Raw genomic sequence first — 16,717 nt, forward strand, 5'->3', positions numbered from 1 at the left:
GACATAGTAAGACCCTGAACCTACAAAAACAAAACAAAACAAAACAAAACAAATTAGCCAGGCGTGGTGGCATGCACTTGTAGACCCACCTACCAGAGAGGCTGAGATGGGAGGATCCCTTGAGCCTGAGAGGCTGAGGCTGCAGCGAGCTGTGATTGTGCCACTGCACTCCAGCCTGGGCAACAGAGAATGACCCTGTCTCAGAAAAAGAAAGAAAAAGAGAAAAAGAAAAGAAACAAGGAAGGAAGGAAAGAGAGAGACTGAGAGAGAGAAAGAAAGGAAAGAAAGAACGAAAGAGAGAGAGAAAGAAACAAAGAAAGAAAGAAAGAAAGAAAGAAAGAAAGAGAAAGGCAGGCAGGCTGCGGTGTGTTTGCATGTACGCAACAATGCTGCTATGTGCATCAGGGCAAGGCCTGTCAGCAAGGCTGGAAATCACCTCCATGTCCACCAAGAAAGAAGGGCAAAGAAAACAAAGACCCTTTCTATCAGGTTGGTGCAAAAATAATTGCGGTTTTTGCTTTTTTTTTTTTTTTTTTTGAGATGGAGTTTTGCTTTTGTTGCCCAGGCTGGAGTGCAATGGCACGATATCGGCTCACTGCAACCTCCGCCTCCCGGGTTCAGGCGATTCTCCTGCCTCAGACTCCTGAGTAGCTGGGATTACAGGCATGCGTCACCACGCCCAGTTAATTTTGTATTTTCAGTAGAGACGGGGTTTCTCCATGTTGATTAGGCTGGTCTCAAACTCCCGACCTCAGGTGATCCTCCCGCCTCGGCCTCCCAAAGTGCTGAGATTATAGGCATGAGCCACCGGGCCCAGCCTGCAATGTTTTTAATGGCAGAAAAACGCAGTAACTTTTGCACCAACCTAATATAATATAGGGACGTTTATGTGCCCCTTAAAAAGAAATGAGGCAGTGTGGCATGTTCTGGCAGATGAGCGCCAAGGTACTTTGTCGTATGAAAAAGCAGAGTGCCCAACAGAATAGAAAAGGCCTTTTGTGTAAACGCACACACGCACAGGTACATACGTGCTCTGAGAAAAAATACAAGGAAAGCACAAGGTCAGTGCTTTCCTCAGGGGAAAGGGCACTTACTTTTAACTGTAGACCCTTTGAAATTATGAAAGATGGCAGTGGGAGTGAGCCCTTGTGAGTATAGCAACTGGGAACACGAGCGAGCAGTTACGTGTCTGGTAGTTGTGAACATTTCACACACACTATCTCATTAAATCTTCACACAACCTCATGAAGTAGCTATAATTATCTGCTTTTTACAGAAAACGAAGGCACAGAGAAGTTCAATAATTTACCAAAGATGATATAAGAAGTGCAGAGACCCGAGTCATAGCCCAGATAGTCTGACTCCAAACCAATGCTCTTAATAATACAGCACACACACAATTTTCCATTAGAAACAAGTTCCCGGCCAGGTGCGGTGCCTCACACCTGTAATCCCAACACTTTGGGGGCCCAGGCTAGAGGATTGTTTAAGGTCAGGAGTTTGATAGCAGCCTGGGCAACACAGCGAGACCTCCGACTCTAAAAACAATGACAAAATCAACCAAACAAAAACCAAACCCAAGTCCCCAGTAAACTTCTGGTCTCAAATACTGCCTCATCCACGGGTCCCGTGACTGTGTGTGTGACGGGGGCTGGACCTCCGGAGTAAGCCGCTCCTTTACAGTGGGGAGACGGCGGGAACCCGTGCCCTAAGATGCCGTGCACGTGGTCGGCTGGGCGCTGAGACTCCTTCCGGCGTCCCGCGGGGCGCTAGGCTGATGAAACGCGGCCTCCAGCTCCGCTCCGCCGCGGGCCCGGGAGCCGCATTCCCTCGTGGCCCCAAAGCGAGCCCGGCGGGCGGCTCCTCCGGGTTGGGCAACCGAGCAGGGCCGGCCGGGCGGGGGGCGGGCCCGGGAAGGCGGCGCGGCGCCGCGCGACGCGGGAGGCGGGCGGGGCGCGGGGCTGCGATGCCCAGAGGCTGCGGCGCCCAGAGGCTACTGCACGAGGGGCGCGGCGCCCCCGACCTTCCGCGTCCCGGGGTGGCGGCGGCGGCGGAGGCGCGGGCGGTGAGTGTGCGCGGGCCCGGGCGCGCGCCCGTGTCCTGCGATCCGGGATTGGTGCCGCGGGGCTCCGGGGCTGGGAGGCCGCCTGGGCGCCTCCGCCTTGGCCTGTGTTCGGGCCAGACGGCCTGGGGTCGGCGCCCCGAGCAACCTGCGGGTGGCCTCTTTACGCCCTGGGGCCCCTGCCCCCGCGTGCCGGCCGTGGGAGCGGCTCTGAGAAGCCTCCTGGAAGCCCGCGGTTGGGGAGGGCCGGACTGATTTCTGGGGTGAAGGAGATCCCCCCTCCTCAGCCGACCTGGACAGTTCCAGAGGGCGGAGACTGAGACTGGGGCGAGACAGCTGCCCAAGGCCAAGGCCGTGTATGGCGGGACAGCTCCGGCTGGCTTGAAGGAGCTTGGGTTTCAATTCTGGCTCAGTCCAGGACCGGCCCCTTGACCTTGGATGGTACACTTTATTTTCTGGGTTTTAACGTCCTCACCTGTAAAATGGAGAGCTCGGACTCATTGTGTCTCAAGGTTTTTTCGCCCCGAAACTTCTGTAACAGACCCTTTTAGGGTCTCGTGTTGGGCTTTTCACAAACAAAACAAAACCTGACTTAGGAAACTGATGAATCTCAGTGCTAGTTCCCTGGGAGGCTGGGCCCTCGGTGTCTGCAGAGATGGAGGACTTTGCGCAATAGGACTTAAGAGTATGTTCCTTTGCAGATGCTCTCTACGAGCTGAAAAAGAGGGGAGCTGACCTTGTGCAAGATGGATATCTGGAAGTTCTGGTTAAAATGCAGAATCAGCAAAGGAGACTCAGAGAAGCTCTAGTTTCCTGCTTAGTTGCAGGGGCCTCAAGGCTGTGCTCACTCCCTCTGCTCTGCCTCCACCCTGGTATCTGTCAGACCCTCTGTGTTGTCCTAGGGCTGGTGCAGGGCTGAGCTGGATGGGGAAATGGAGTTCAGGACATATGATAGGCATCTGCCTTTGGGGTCTTGCCAGCACCCCTCCTGCCCTCTGCAGCTTCCTGGTTGAATGAGGGGCTGCAAGGTGACCACACAGGCTGCCCTGATGGGCCCATCCTGGCCTCTGATCCATATCCCTTTCTGCTTGGCACTGGCCTCTCTTGGCTCTCACCTCCACCTTTGCCAAGCCCAGGAGCCTCCTTCCTCCAGGAAGCCTTCCGGAGAACCCTTCCTCCACCCCAAACGAGGTGCTCCCTCTCACTGCCTTGTTGCAATTGTTTGTTTTGTAATTGTCTTTCCCTGAGTTTGTCATTCCTACCATTTGGTGATCCCTAGCAGGGAGGGCTGAGTAGGAACTTCCATTTTTATTTCCAGTTTCGTAGTCAAGAAAGCACAGGGCCTGGCCTGAGAAGGTGCTTAGGAAATGTCTGTGGAGTAAAAATGATGGCAGCTGTATTTCTTCAGTGATTCCTATTTGCCCAGTGCTATTTTGAGTGATTTACATGTGTGAACTCTTTAAACCTCACAACCACCTGAAGTTACTGTCGTTTTCCCCACTTACATGTAAAGAAACTGAGGCAGAGAGAACTCGCTCAAGGTTACACAGGTGGGAAGCGGCAGGACAGGGTTGGTTACTTTGAGCTATTACAGGAAACAGCCTCCAGGTGAATGGAATAAAGCCTGCCGATTGGTACTTTGTGAGAGGCTGATGGGGCCAACTAGGGTGCTGTGATTTCTTCCGAAAGACAATGCCTCATGGTGGGATTTTTGCCACGAATGGAACCTTCCACGCAGTCTGGAAGGATGCTTGTGCAGCTCCAGCCTGGGCATGGTCCCTCGTGGCTCCCTGGTCCCCCAGGCCTTTTTGAGACTCTAGTCAGCTTTTCTGGGCTGTAGGCCCCTAGCTACGATGTCCCTATGTGTCTTGTCTGGAACATGGATCTCAGAATTATATCTGCCTCAGGGGCCTAAGAGATGATCAAATGAAGCAGGGAAGGGCTTCAGTGATTATCAAGTGCAGGACAGAGATCCTTGTGGCTATTTTTATTGGTAATAGGAAGGAAGGAAGGCATGATGAGAGTGAGAAACGCTTAGCATATTTAGGAGAGTCTTCTGCTGTGGGCCAGGTGAGGAGGAGAAGGCCCCAGTGTAACATCTCAGGGCTGACTTGCATTTATTGCTTGATCTTGCCTGGGAAATGCAGTCTCCCTTGACTCACTCTTTTTTGTTTTGTTTTGTTTTGTAAGGGTGATTTCATGAACATTCTCAGAGACAGTTAGTGCAGAGGGGCAAGGGCATGGAAATTATGTGCTTGGACCCTGGAGCCAGATGGCTTGGGTTTACCTCCTGGCTCCACGCTGGTAGCATGGCCTCCCAACCTTCGGCAAGTCACTTTACATCTTTGACCTGCAGTTTTTTCTCCTGTAAAATAGGAAAATCATGTTGAGGACAGGAGCCGGTCTGGTGAGCAGAGTACTGGATATTATGCTTGCATTTCCTTCTGTTACATCCCCACAGCAGCTATATGAGGTGGACCTCTCTATCCCCATTTTACAGATGAGAACAGCAAGGTGCGGCTTGTTAAGTACCTTGACAGCTAATGTCAAAGAGCATGTGTGTGGCAGAGTGGGAATTCAAGTCCAGGTTTTCTGGCTCTAAAGTCTTCAATGTTTTCATAGTTTGCTGCTTTGCAGCCTTAGAGCCCGGTGCAGGGCAGGTATATGATAATTGTTAAAGGCTCATCTTTTACATATTCTTGGTTGGGAGTGGAGGCTCCTAAGTGATCTTCCAGAGCTGAAAATTGGGGCCAGCTTCAGGTGCATGCAACCTGTGCAGTCACACAGGGTCCGCCACTTAGGAAGCCCCTCCCATTTTGTTTAATGCTGTGCTGTTGCCATCTTTAAATTCTTCATTATTTTTAAAGAGGAGGCCCCACATTTTCATTTTGCATTGGGTCCCACACATTCTGTAGCTGCTGCTGTTTAAAGTATTGAGAGAAGTGAAAGATGGTGAGGGCATGAGAGCCCTGTTCCCTCTCCAGGGGGCCTGATCAGTGGCCATCAGCCCTTGGGCCAGCTTGGAATCATGAAGATGTGTGCTGACTGGATACTTCATGTCCTCACAAACATCTAGAACCATGGTAGCAAAAGACGATTCTAGTAGACTTTTCACCATGTGGTTAGCAGGGCTGGTGTGTCATCCCAGGGGACTTAGGCCTGATTATCCTTGGTGAGGGGTAATTTTCAGGCCTGCTGGTGGACACATAACAGAGGTAAATGTGCAGGTTGCCGCTGGAGAGAGTGGCACTGGAAACTCAGTTTCTCATCAAGGAAACACCCATGACAGGTGTTACTGCCTTTTTTTTTTTTTTTTTTTTTTGAGATGGAGTCTCTCTCTGTCGCCCAGGCTGGAGTGCAGTGATGTGATCTCGGCTCACTGCAACCTCTGCCTCCCGGGTTCAAGTGATTCTCCTACCTCAGCCTCCCAAGAAGCTGGGATTACAGGTGCCCACCACCATGCCCGGCCTAATTTTTTGTATTTTTTAGTAGAGATGGGGTTTTTCCATGTTGGCCAGGCTGGTCTCAAACTCCTGACCTCAGGTGATTCACCCACCTCGGCCTCCCAAAGTGCTGGGATTACAGGCATGAGCCACTGTGCTCAGCCTACGTTTCTTATTCATTTGTCTTTCCTACCGTCTGATTTTTGTTTGTTTGTTTGTTTGTTTGTTTTTGTTTTTGATTTGAGACATGGTCTCTCTCTGTCACCCTGGCTGGTGTGGAGTGGTGCAATCTCGGCTCACTGCAACCTCTGCCTTCCGGGTTCAAGCTGTTCTGCTGCCTCAGCCTCCTAACTGGGATTACAAGCATGCGCCACCACACCCAGCTGATTTTTGTGTTTTTGGTAGAGATGGGGTTTCACCATGTTGGCCAGGCTGGTCTCAAACTCCTGACCTCAGGTGATCCACCCACTTTGGCCTCCCAAAGTGCTGCGATTACAGGTGTCAGCCACTGTGCCTGATTTTTTTTTTTTTTTAATTTGTATTTTGCAGTGTCTTATGGGAAGCTACTTGAAATCCTGTGTGTAAACAAGACTCCCTGTAATGAATATACCTATCCTGTGCCTGGTTGCCTGGGGCATCCTCCATAAGGGAACAGAAATCTCAGCTGCCTGGCAGTGGGGCCTGGTCAGCTCTTGAGTACCCTGTGGACCCTTGGCTGTGCCTGGGCTGGAGGAGACCCAAGACCAGAAGGGAAGTTCTCAGTTTGGGCCTTGGAGGGTTTTAGTTTCTCTTCCTCCTCCTTCTCCTCCTGGGAATTTTTGTCAGCATTTTCAGAAAGGCCAAATTTGGCAAAAAGACTCTGGGTGGCTCTCCCTGGCCTTTGGTGACTTTGGCCCTGGAGAGAGCCCCTAGGAAGCCCATCTTGCCCAGTCCCAGGCCTGAAGTTCTTTTTTGTGCTGTGTTTTGAAGGCATATGATGCTGAACTGGCTGCTCCAGAATGAACCACAGCTCTGAGAAGGGGAAGTAGAAACAGCTGGCACCCTGCCATGGCCTGTGAACCACAGGTGGACCCGGGGGCCGCTGGCCCATTGCCCCCCTCCTCCCCTGGCTGGAGCGCTCTGCCTGGAGGGAGCCCTCCCGGCTGGGGGCAAGGTAAGATCACAACCTTTCATTTTCCACCCCCTTTCTACCTCATGCTGAGCTGCACTCACAGGGCACAGAAGTTTCTTTAGATAAGGTCAGGGGGAGGTGTCTTTGAGGCCACATTCTGTCATTTTTACCAGTTCTGTCTCTTGGGCTTAGACCAAGCCACCATCCCTCTCTGCTGAGCCCCTGCTGAAGCTTGCCTGTTGGTCTTCTCTTTTCCATTCGTTCTCTACATGGCAGCCAGAGAGCTCTTTATTATTTATTTATATTTCTAATTTATTTTTACTTGTTTAGAGACAGGGTGCTCTGTCATGCTGGCTGGAGTGCAGTGGCGTGATCATAGCTCACTGGAGCCTCGAACTCCTGGACTCAAGCAATGCTCCCACCTCAGCCCCCTGAACAGCTGGGATTACAGGTGTGCACTACCACATCCTGCTAATTAAAAATGTTTTTTGTAGAAATGGGGCCTTACTTTGTTGTCCAAGCTGTTTTCAGACTCCTGGCCTCAAGCAGTCCTTTGGCTTTGGCCTCCCAAAATGCTGGGGTTACGGATATGAGGCCCAGAGGTTTTAATTTTTTTTTTTAATTTTTTTATTTTTTGAGATGGAATCTCAGTCTGTTGCCCAGGTTGAAATGCAGTGGCATGATCTTGACTGACTGCAATCTCCACCTCCCAAGTTCAAGCAATTCTCCTGCCTCAGCTTCCTGAGTGGCTGGGATTACAGGCACCCACCACCATGCCCAGCTAATTTTTGTATTTTTAGTACAGATGGGATTTCACCATGTTGGTCAGGTTGGTCTCGAATTTCTGACCTCAGGTGATCCGCCCACCTCGGGCTCCCGAAGTGCTGGGATTACAGGCATGAGCCACCACACCTGGCCCCAGATATCTTTTTAAAATACACATTTAGTCCAACCATGTCACTTTCTGCTCAGTGTTTCCCATGGGGCTTAGTGTGAAGACCTGTCAGTATCGGCTTGCAAGGCCTGTCTTCATGTTCTTTGCTGTGCTGTTCTGCCTCAGGACATTTGCACCTGTGTTTCCTTCCGCCTGTTGTGCTTTTCCCCTGCCTCCTTTCTCCTGATGAATTTCTATTCATCCAGCAGACATGGCGGCTCACACCTGTAATTCCAGCACTTTGGGAGACCAAGGCAGGCAGATCACTTTGAGGTCAGGAGTTCAAGGCCAGCCTGGCCAACATAGTAAAACCCTTTCTCTACTAAAAGTACAAAAATCAGCTGGATGTGGTGGCGGGCGCCTGTAGTACCAGCTACTAGGGAGGCTGAGGCAGGATAATCACTTGAACCGGAGAGGCGGAGGCAGTGAACCAAGATCGCACCACTGGACTCCAGTTTGGGTGACAGAGTGAGACTCCATCTCAAAAAAAAAAAAAAAAAAAAAGGAATTTCCATTCATCCTTCAGAACTTAGTTCAAATATCCCTTCCTTGAAGAATCTTCCTGGTGGCTCAGTCGAAGTCAGGACCCTCTGATGTATTCCTGTTTCTCCCTCTAGCATTTATCATAGTCTGTAAATAATTATGTATAAAGTGTTGAAGTCTGGCTTCTTCACTAGAGTGTAAGCTCCCTGAAGGAAGTGGTTTCTGTCTTTTTCATCCCTGTATCTACTGTACCTAGCACAGACCTTGGCCCATAGTAGATGCTCAATTTAAATATTTTGTTGAATGAAAGAATTAATGAGTAGCTGGATATGGGCAAGGGGAAACAGCATCCAGAATTGTGGGGGTCCACAGGAATGTGGAGGGTTTTTTTAGAGACTTTGAAATTTGACTGCTTAAAAACAAAGGCTTCTTTTATTACTACTGTTGTTAGGAAAGCACTGTGTGTGTATATACGTAAGGAAAGCAGTGTGTACACAATAGTAGAACAAGATGGAATGAAATAATTTTTCTATCAGAACTTTGAAGACATTGCTTCACTGATTTTTGGCACATCGGTTCTTGTTCCTTTGTAGGAAGCTGCTGCCCTCTCTGTGCTTGCATGCACACGCACACACGCACACACAGCCACACACATTTTTCTTTGGTAGCTTTTCTTAGCTTAGGTGTAAAAACAAGTATTTTTAAGTGGAGGACTTGCTGTTCTCACTGTAAGGAACAGATGAGAGCTGGTATTGCAAAGAATCCAGGAACTCTTGGTTGGAAAGGCAAACAAAGACATCCTGAAAGATCTTTGCATTGCTTGGGCAAACATTTAATTCAGTGTACAACGAACTAGACCTGGGAATGGTTCTGAGTCTCCATGCGTGGAGTCCAAATCAAAGCGGAGTTTTCATTCTTCCTGTGGAGTGGAGAGCTGGTCTGAGACTGGATCTGCTTGACTGCCTGCATTTTGTGCACTACCTTCCCTTGTCGCTTCTTGTTCTCACTTTCATTTTCCCTGTTTACAAGGGAGTTTCTTCACTTTTCAGAGGCTCAGTTTTCTTTTCCATGCTGATGGTACTGAGCTTTGGGGGCTCTTGGAGGATGAAATGAAATCATGAATGAAGCCCAAGCGTACTGCCTGGTGCTTAGGAAAGGGCTGCATACCCAGAACCTGTTCTTATTGTCTGCCTTTCTTTTTGTTTTGTCTGGTTTTCCTCATTTGCTTATTTTAAAATTTATTTTCAGGCTGGGCATGGTGGCTCATGCCTGTAATCCAAGCACTTTGGGAGGCCTAGGCGGGTGGATTGGATCACCTGAGGTCAGGAGTTCGAGACCATTCTGGCCAACATGGTGAAACCCTGTCTCTACTAAAAATACAACAATTAGCCAGGTGTGGTGGTGCACACCTGTAATCCCAAGCTACTCAGGAGGCTGAGGCAGGAGAATTACTTGAACCTGGGAGGCAGAGGTTGCAGTGAGCCGAGATTGCACCATTGCACTCCAGCCTTGGTGATAAGAACGAAACTCCATCTCAAAAAAAAATATTTTTATAGTTTTAGTTACTTACTGATATTTTTTTGAGACAAGATCTCACTCTGTTGCCCAGGCTGGAATACAGTGGCGTGATTTTGGCTCACTGCAGCCTTGACCTCCCAGGCTCAGGGGATCCTCCCACCCCAGTCTCCCGAGTAGCAGGGACTACAGGCACGTGCCACCACATCTGGCTAATTTTTTGTATTTTTTTGTAGAGGCAGGGTTTTTCACCATGTTGCCCAGGTTGATCTCAAACTCCTGGGCTCAAGTGATCCACTTGCCTCAGCCTCCCAAAGTACTGGGACTACAGGCGTGAGCCACTGTGCCTGGTCAGTTTTATCTTTTCATATTTTATTTTTATGAAGCCACCTTAAATCCTTTCTGGAACAAGGTATGGGAGAGTAAAAACACAAATAAATCAATGTTGCTTGATTTTAATTTTGAGTTGTGGCAAGCTTGCTTTTAAAAACACAAATAAATAAATGTTGCTTGATTATAACTTGAATTGTGACAAGCTTGCTTTTAAATTATGAAAATAGCAGCCAGTTATTTTGTACCCATCTTGTGCTGAGCACTTTATTTTTATCACCTTAATTATCTGTAAAGTCCTCTGCAGTGAATGTGTGCATCCTTTAAGCGAGGAAACAGGTTTAAGTTGCTTCTTCAACTTTACCATGTTAGTAAGAGACCGAGCTCCAGTTTGAACTCGAAAGCTATCTAGCTTGTGTTTTCACCACCTCACCACCTCGCCTCCTTGTTCCTACCACTTCCAAAAAAAAAAAAAAAAAAAAAAAAAAAAATGAGAGAGAGAGAAAAAGCAAAATAAATGTCTTTTTGGCAGGATGTAGAATTTAGAATTCTATGGAACCCTTGAGATCAGAGATGATATCCCAGGGTATGAAAAAAGAACCTTTTCCTCTCTGGGTGCAGTGGCTCAGACCTGTAATCCCAGCACTTTGGGAGGCTGAGATGGGAAGATTGCTTGAACCCAGGAATTTAAGACGAGGCTGGGCAACATAGTGACCTCGTCTCTACAGAATAAAAAATTTAAAAAAAATTAGCTACATGTGGTGGTGCATGCCTATGAGCCCAGTTACTTGGGAGGCTGAGGTGGGACGATTGCTTGAGCCTTGGGAGGTGGAGGTTGCAGTGAGCTGCGTTAGTGTCACTGCACTCCAGCCTGGGTGACAAGAATGAGATGCTGTCTCAAAAAAAAAAAAAAATCTTTTCCTAGCTTGTTAATTTGTTTATACACCAAACATGTATTTAATGTGCCTCCTGTTTGTATCAGATCAGGGGATTCAATGATGAACAAACCAATGCGAGAGTGTATAGTCTGGCAGAGAAGATAGATTTTGTTCAAGTAATTTCATGCATATGTAATCAAATAATTGCATACATAGGTATTTAGCTTTGGTGAGTATTAAGGAGAAGAGCATCAGTTATGGTAGGTTTAGCAGAGGATTTAATCAGTTAGTAGTTTAGAGTGTCAAGGAGGTCGCTCTGGGGAAAGTGAATCAAGCTGGGATACAAATGATGCATGGGCTGTAACTGGGTGAAGCTAGGTAGACGTGTTCTAGAGAGAGGAACAGCATATGCAAAGGCCCTGGGGTGGGGGAGAACACTGTGTTCAGGGAGTGAAGGAGGCTGGTGTGGTGAGACACAGAACGAGGCTGAGGGGCTCAAGCTGAGTCTGGCGGGAGGCTGGTTTTCCTAAGGGCTGGAAGAACATGGTAACAAGGTTGGCTTTTGCAAAGCACCAGGAAGCTATTGAAAGTTTTACTCAAGGCGTTGGTATCATCTGATCTGCACCCTGGCCACTGTGTGGAAGATGCATCATAGAAGTAAAGGTAGGTTTGCAGCAGAAGCCACTTAGTAGGCTACTGCAGAGGGCCAAGGGAGAGGTGAGGATGCCAGGAGGGCATGGAGTGGACAGATGTTTTGTTTGCCCGGTTGGCAGGACTTGGTGATGCACTGGGGGAGCAGAGAGAGAGAGGGTTGGGCTGGGCCAGGAATTTCCAGGAAAGTATAGTGAGTCATTTGGCTTTAAAGATTCAAGTACTGTTCAGAACTAGACTGGGGTGACAGGTGGTTTGGGCCAGCAGACAACACACTTATGCTTTAATCCCTTCTGTCCTGCCTCATTGTCTAAGCAGCAGCCACAGAGAATATGCCAAAATATCCAGTCCTCAGCAGTGTGTGGCTGAAACCTGGGACCTAGAATCCCAGGGCTGGAATCTTTCCCAACCCCCAGACCTCCTGGCTGCTGACCAGTGGCTCACAGGGCCTTGTACTGTGGTGCAAGGAGATCTCGATCCTTTTGTCCAGTTTCTCTACTTGGAACTGCAGGCGGGTAGGTTTGGCTTCGTGCTGCTGCCATTCCTCCCTGGCCATGAGGGGTTTTCAGTCCAGACCTTTCTCTCCAGCTGGTCTCATGGTCTGGCTTCATCCCACCCTTGGAGGGCGAGGGCTTTGTAAGCAGTTGGGAGCAGCCTGGTTTGATGCATGTTTTTTGAGGGAATAAACACATATTTTATGCTTTTGACATGCTGAGTGTGTTACAGCCATATGTAGGAGGGATTACCAGTAAGTCAGTGTATTAGTTTTCTATTGCTGCTATAACAAGTTACCTCTAGCATACTGGCTTAAAACCACAGATTTGGGCCAGGTGCAGTGGCTCATGCCTGTAATCCCAGCACTTTGGGAAGCCGAGGCGGGCAGATAACATGAAGCCAGGAGTTTGAGACTAGCCTGGCCAACATGGCGAAACTATGTCTCTACTGAAATACAAAAATTAGCCAGGCACAGTGGTGCATGCCTGTACTCCCAGCTACTTGAGAGGCTGAGGCACAAGAATCACTTGAACCTGGGAGGTGGAGATTGTAGTAAGCTGAGATCGTGTCACTACACTCCAGCCTGAGTGACAGAGAGAGACTCTGTCTCAAAAAAAACAAAAAAACAAAAAAAACCACACAATGATAACAACAACAAAAAAACCAACCACAGATTATTTTATTTATTTATTTATTTATTTATTTATTTATTTATTTAGAGATGGAGTTTCATTCTTGTTGCCCAGGCTGGAGTGCAATGGCGCGATCTCAGCTCACTGCAACCTCCACCTCCCAGGTTCAAGCAATTCTCCTGCCTCAGCTTCCCCAATAGCTGGGATTACAGGCACCCACCACCACGCTTGGCTAATTTTTGTGTTTTTTGTAGAGACAGGGGTTTCACCATATTGGCCAGGCTGGTCTCGAACTCCTGACCTCAGGTGATCCATCTACCTCGGCCTCCTAAAGTGCTGGGATTATAGGCATGAGCCATCGTGCCCAGCTGGATTTGTTATTTCGTAGTTCTGTAAGTTAGAAGTCTGACACTGCTCTCACTGAGCCGAAATCCCCATGTTGGCAGGACTGTTTTTCTTTCTGGACGCTCTGGGGAGAATCCATTTCCTTTCTTTGTCCAGCCCCTTGGGGCCACCCACATTCCCTGGCTCATGGCCCTCTCCCTCCATGGTCAAAGCGATTGATGCCACGTGCCTCCTTGCCTTTCATCCATAGTCACATCTCCCTCTGACTCTACTTCTGTCCCCCCCTTCCACATTTAAGGTTCCTTGTGATTTCATGGGGCCCATCCAGATGATTCAGGATAGTCTCCCTATTAAAGGCCATCTAGTGAGCCCCCTTACTTCCGCCCTTTGCCATGAAAGGCAGTATATTTGCAGGCTCTGTGGATTAGGGTATGGATGTCTTTGGGGCCATTGTTCTGCCTACTGTGATCAGTGATTTCTTTCTTAGACTCTCTGAGCCTACTGGGAATTTAACTTATTCAGCTGAGCATCCTTTGCAGTGCTGAAATCAAGGTCCACTGCATCACCCCCGCTTAATGTAGTTTTTCATTCTCTGTTTAAATGTTCCTTGTGTTGGGGAACATTTTTTTGTGGGGACAAAAAATACCTATTCTTTGTGGGGACAGCTTTTGCTCTTGGGAAGTTCTTCCTTATGTGGTCTCACATTGTGGTCCTAGTAGCCTCCTCCCTCTGGCCTTAATTCTGCCTCCTAGGGCTTCCCAGTCAAATCCAGTCCTTCCCTCAGGAGGATTTGAGGATGGCCACAGTGTCCCTCCTTGTTGCGAGGAGGTTCTCATGGCCAGAGACGTGATGCCATCAGGCTTTGGACTCACCCCACAAGCATGGTATGGTTATCACTCAGCCAGATGAAGTTTCTGGTCTGCTTCCAGAGCTCCACAATGGCCAGGTCCTCACTGTTCTCCGGATTGACAATACCTGTGCACCCATCTCCTTCGACCTGGGAGCCGCAGAAGAGCAACTGCAAACCTGGGGCATTCAGGTGAGTGCTGATTTCCTTGAATCCCTACCATTTTCTCTTTCATCCATTCATCCATGTATCTTTTCATCCAGTTATTCACAAAATCTTTATGAAACAGTCTGTGCCAGCTGTCATAGGGCATACAAGGAAGGCGTGTTAGAACTGCTCTCTCTTTCCTCTCTTCCCAATTAATTCACTTAACAAATGTGTATTTTTTGGGTGCCCACTCTGTGCCAGGCACTTAACTGGCTAAACATAATAGAGGTGGACAGGACACAGATCCCAGCGGGGGAGATGGACGTGTGTGGGAGAAATTGGGACCGTATCATATAAATGCCACAGGAGAGGAATGCATAGGCAGTGAAGACATTCACAGGAGAAAATGAGAAACTTGCCTGGGGGAAGAGGGCAGTGGTTGTGAAAGCTTTGCAGAGGAGCAGATGCTTGATCTGGGATCTTGAATAAATAGGAATATGCTGGGTGGAGAGGAGGAAGGGCATTTTGGAAGAGGGAACTGCATATACCAAGGAAAGTGCATATGAATTCATTAGATAATGATGCAGTACCTTCAAGCATAGTGATTTGAGGCCAGGCTTACAGACCTGTGGAACTGGATACAGATTTAGCTCAGATGCTCACTACCTATGTGACTTTGGGAAGGTGACTTAACCTCTTTGAGCCTCAGTTTTATCATCTATAAATGTGGCTAATATTGATACCTATTACAAAGGGTTTTTGTTAGGATTAAATGCAATAATGCTTGAGGAACCCTGGCATTGTCTCTAGTATATAGTAAATGCTCAATACATTGTAGCTCTTATTGTTATGAAGTACCTATATGTATGGGTTTTACTCTTTTCCCAAAGTCCCCAACATGGTCAGGCCTTTCCTGTGCTAGCCAAGGAGGATTAAGGATTAATTACAAATAGGGAAGATATACTGCTAATTTTAGCCTGAAGGTTTTAGAATTTACTTCTCTCTCTCTCTTTTTTTTTTTTTTTTTTTTGAGACAGAGTATTTCTCTGTTGCCCAGGTTGGAGTGCAGTGGCACAATATGGGCTCACTGTAACCTCTGCTTCCTGGGTTCAAGTGATTCTCATGCCTCAGCCTCCCAAGTAGCTGGAACTACAAGCATGTACCACGGCTGGCTAATTTTTGTATTTTTTAGTAGAGACGGGGTTTCACCATGTTGAGCAGGGCTGGTCTCGAACTCCTGATCTCAAGTGATCCACCCGCATTGGCCTCCCAAAGTGCTGGGATTACAGGTATAAGCCACTGCGCCTGGCAGATAGGGTTTTCTTATGCGCGAACAGTTTACATACTGTTCTACCGTGTTCCTAAATATAATTTTTTTTTCTATTTTATTTAATTAATTAATTAATTTAGTTTTTGAGACAGAGTCTTGCTCTGTGGCCCAGGCTGGAGTGCAGCGGTGTGATCTCGGCTCACTGCAACCTCTGCCTCCCGGCTTCAAGCAATTCTCTTGCCTCAGCTTCCCGAGTAGCTGGGATTACAGGCATGTGCTACCACGCCCAGATAATTTTTGTATTTTTAATAGAGACAGGGTTTCACCATGTTGGCCAGGCTGGTCTCGAACTCCTGACCTTGTGACCCACCTGCTTTGGCCTCCCAAAGTGCTGGGATTACAGGCGTGAGCCACTGCATCTGGCCTTCTTTTTTATTTTTATAAAAAGAGACAGGCTCTTGCTATGTTGCCCAGGCTGGTCTTGAACTCCTAGGCTCAAGCAGTCCGCCCGCCTTGCTCTCCCAAAGTGTTGGGATTACAGGCATGAGACACTGTGCCCAGCCTAAATATAATTTTAATGGTTAAGTTGTGTTTTCTTAGGTCTACTCTCACAGGGCCTTTATATTCTATAGACACTTTTGTTTGAGCAGGAAGATGTGAGTGTTCAGTCTTTTGGACGGCATTAATAGATATTGATATTGCAGTATTGATAATGGCAACTCTATATTGAGTGTTCACTGAGGGACTGGCCCTTTGCTCAGCACAGTACATATATTATCTCATTTAATATATACCTTAGTTCTACAAAGTGGGTACTTTTATTATGCTTATTTTACAGAGGAGAAAACTGAGGCTCAGAGGAGTGGGGTTACTTGCTCCAGGTCACACAGCACATGAGTGGCAGGGCCAGAGTTTGGGCCCAGGGCTGTCTGACTCTGGGGCCTGTGCCTTAACCATCAGGCTTCTGTGTCTGCTGCAAGGTACTGAGTCTGAGGCTGTATGGATCCTTCTCCAGATGTCGTGATGCCGGTTCTTCCCTGAGCTGAGAGCTGCACCATGTGACTTCCAGTGCTCCAAGCTCCTCATTCTGCCTCTGGGACAGCCCAGAATGTGCCTAATCCCCCTTCCACATGATAGTCACATGAACTGGAAACTGGCTGTCCTGTGGCTAATTGATCTCTTTCCCTGGGTTCCAAGCAGGTCCCGGCCGACCAGTATAGGAGCCTGGCTGAGAGTGCTCTCTTGGAGCCCCAAGTGAGAAGATATATTATCTACAACTCGAGGCCTATGCGGCTGGCCTTTGCTGTGGTAAGGGGGAGGTGGCCCGCACACTGACCCTGCCCTGACAGCTTGTGGCACCACCAAATTCAGCACCGTGTCTTGGAGACTGCTGGTGTGGGTCACAGGCTTGGGGGCTGTTGGCCCAGGTGCCTGGAAACGAGCAGCACGTATGGACATTGATTTGGGATCAGCGGAAATTTATGGGAGAGAGTTGTAACCAGGTCCTTGCATAAAGGATGGGAGTCAGGGTTTACTGTGGGCAGAACTTGGGATTGGAAGTCTGCAGATCCACC

The 16,717-nt window shown here is 48.3% G+C and overlaps 1 protein-coding gene across 5 annotated transcripts in view; it reads left to right on the forward strand.

Annotated features, from left to right (window-relative positions):
• Window positions 1-1,706: 1,706 nt before the first annotated feature.
• LOC105487178 (transmembrane protein 268) overlaps window positions 1,707-16,717 on the forward strand; it is a 46,141-nt gene continuing 31,130 nt past the window's right edge. For 3 of the 5 annotated variants that reach the window (XR_011612800.1, XR_011612801.1, XM_071078235.1), the window contains exons 1-4: window positions 1,986-2,065; window positions 6,475-6,658; window positions 13,809-13,918; window positions 16,341-16,451. Coding sequence is in view for 3 of the 5 variants with exons in the window: in XM_071078235.1 (XP_070934336.1) it covers window positions 6,553-6,658; window positions 13,809-13,918; window positions 16,341-16,451 (327 nt within the window). In the remaining 2 variants the exon portion in view is untranslated. Of the gene's footprint in view, window positions 2,066-6,474; window positions 6,659-13,808; window positions 13,919-16,340; window positions 16,452-16,717 lie in introns of all 5 variants that reach the window. The other 2 variants (XM_071078233.1, XM_071078234.1) reach the window with 2 other exon arrangements.

This window comes from Macaca nemestrina, chromosome 14 (genome assembly GCF_043159975.1).
Source record: "Macaca nemestrina isolate mMacNem1 chromosome 14, mMacNem.hap1, whole genome shotgun sequence".
Lineage (NCBI taxonomy): Eukaryota > Metazoa > Chordata > Mammalia > Primates > Cercopithecidae > Macaca > Macaca nemestrina.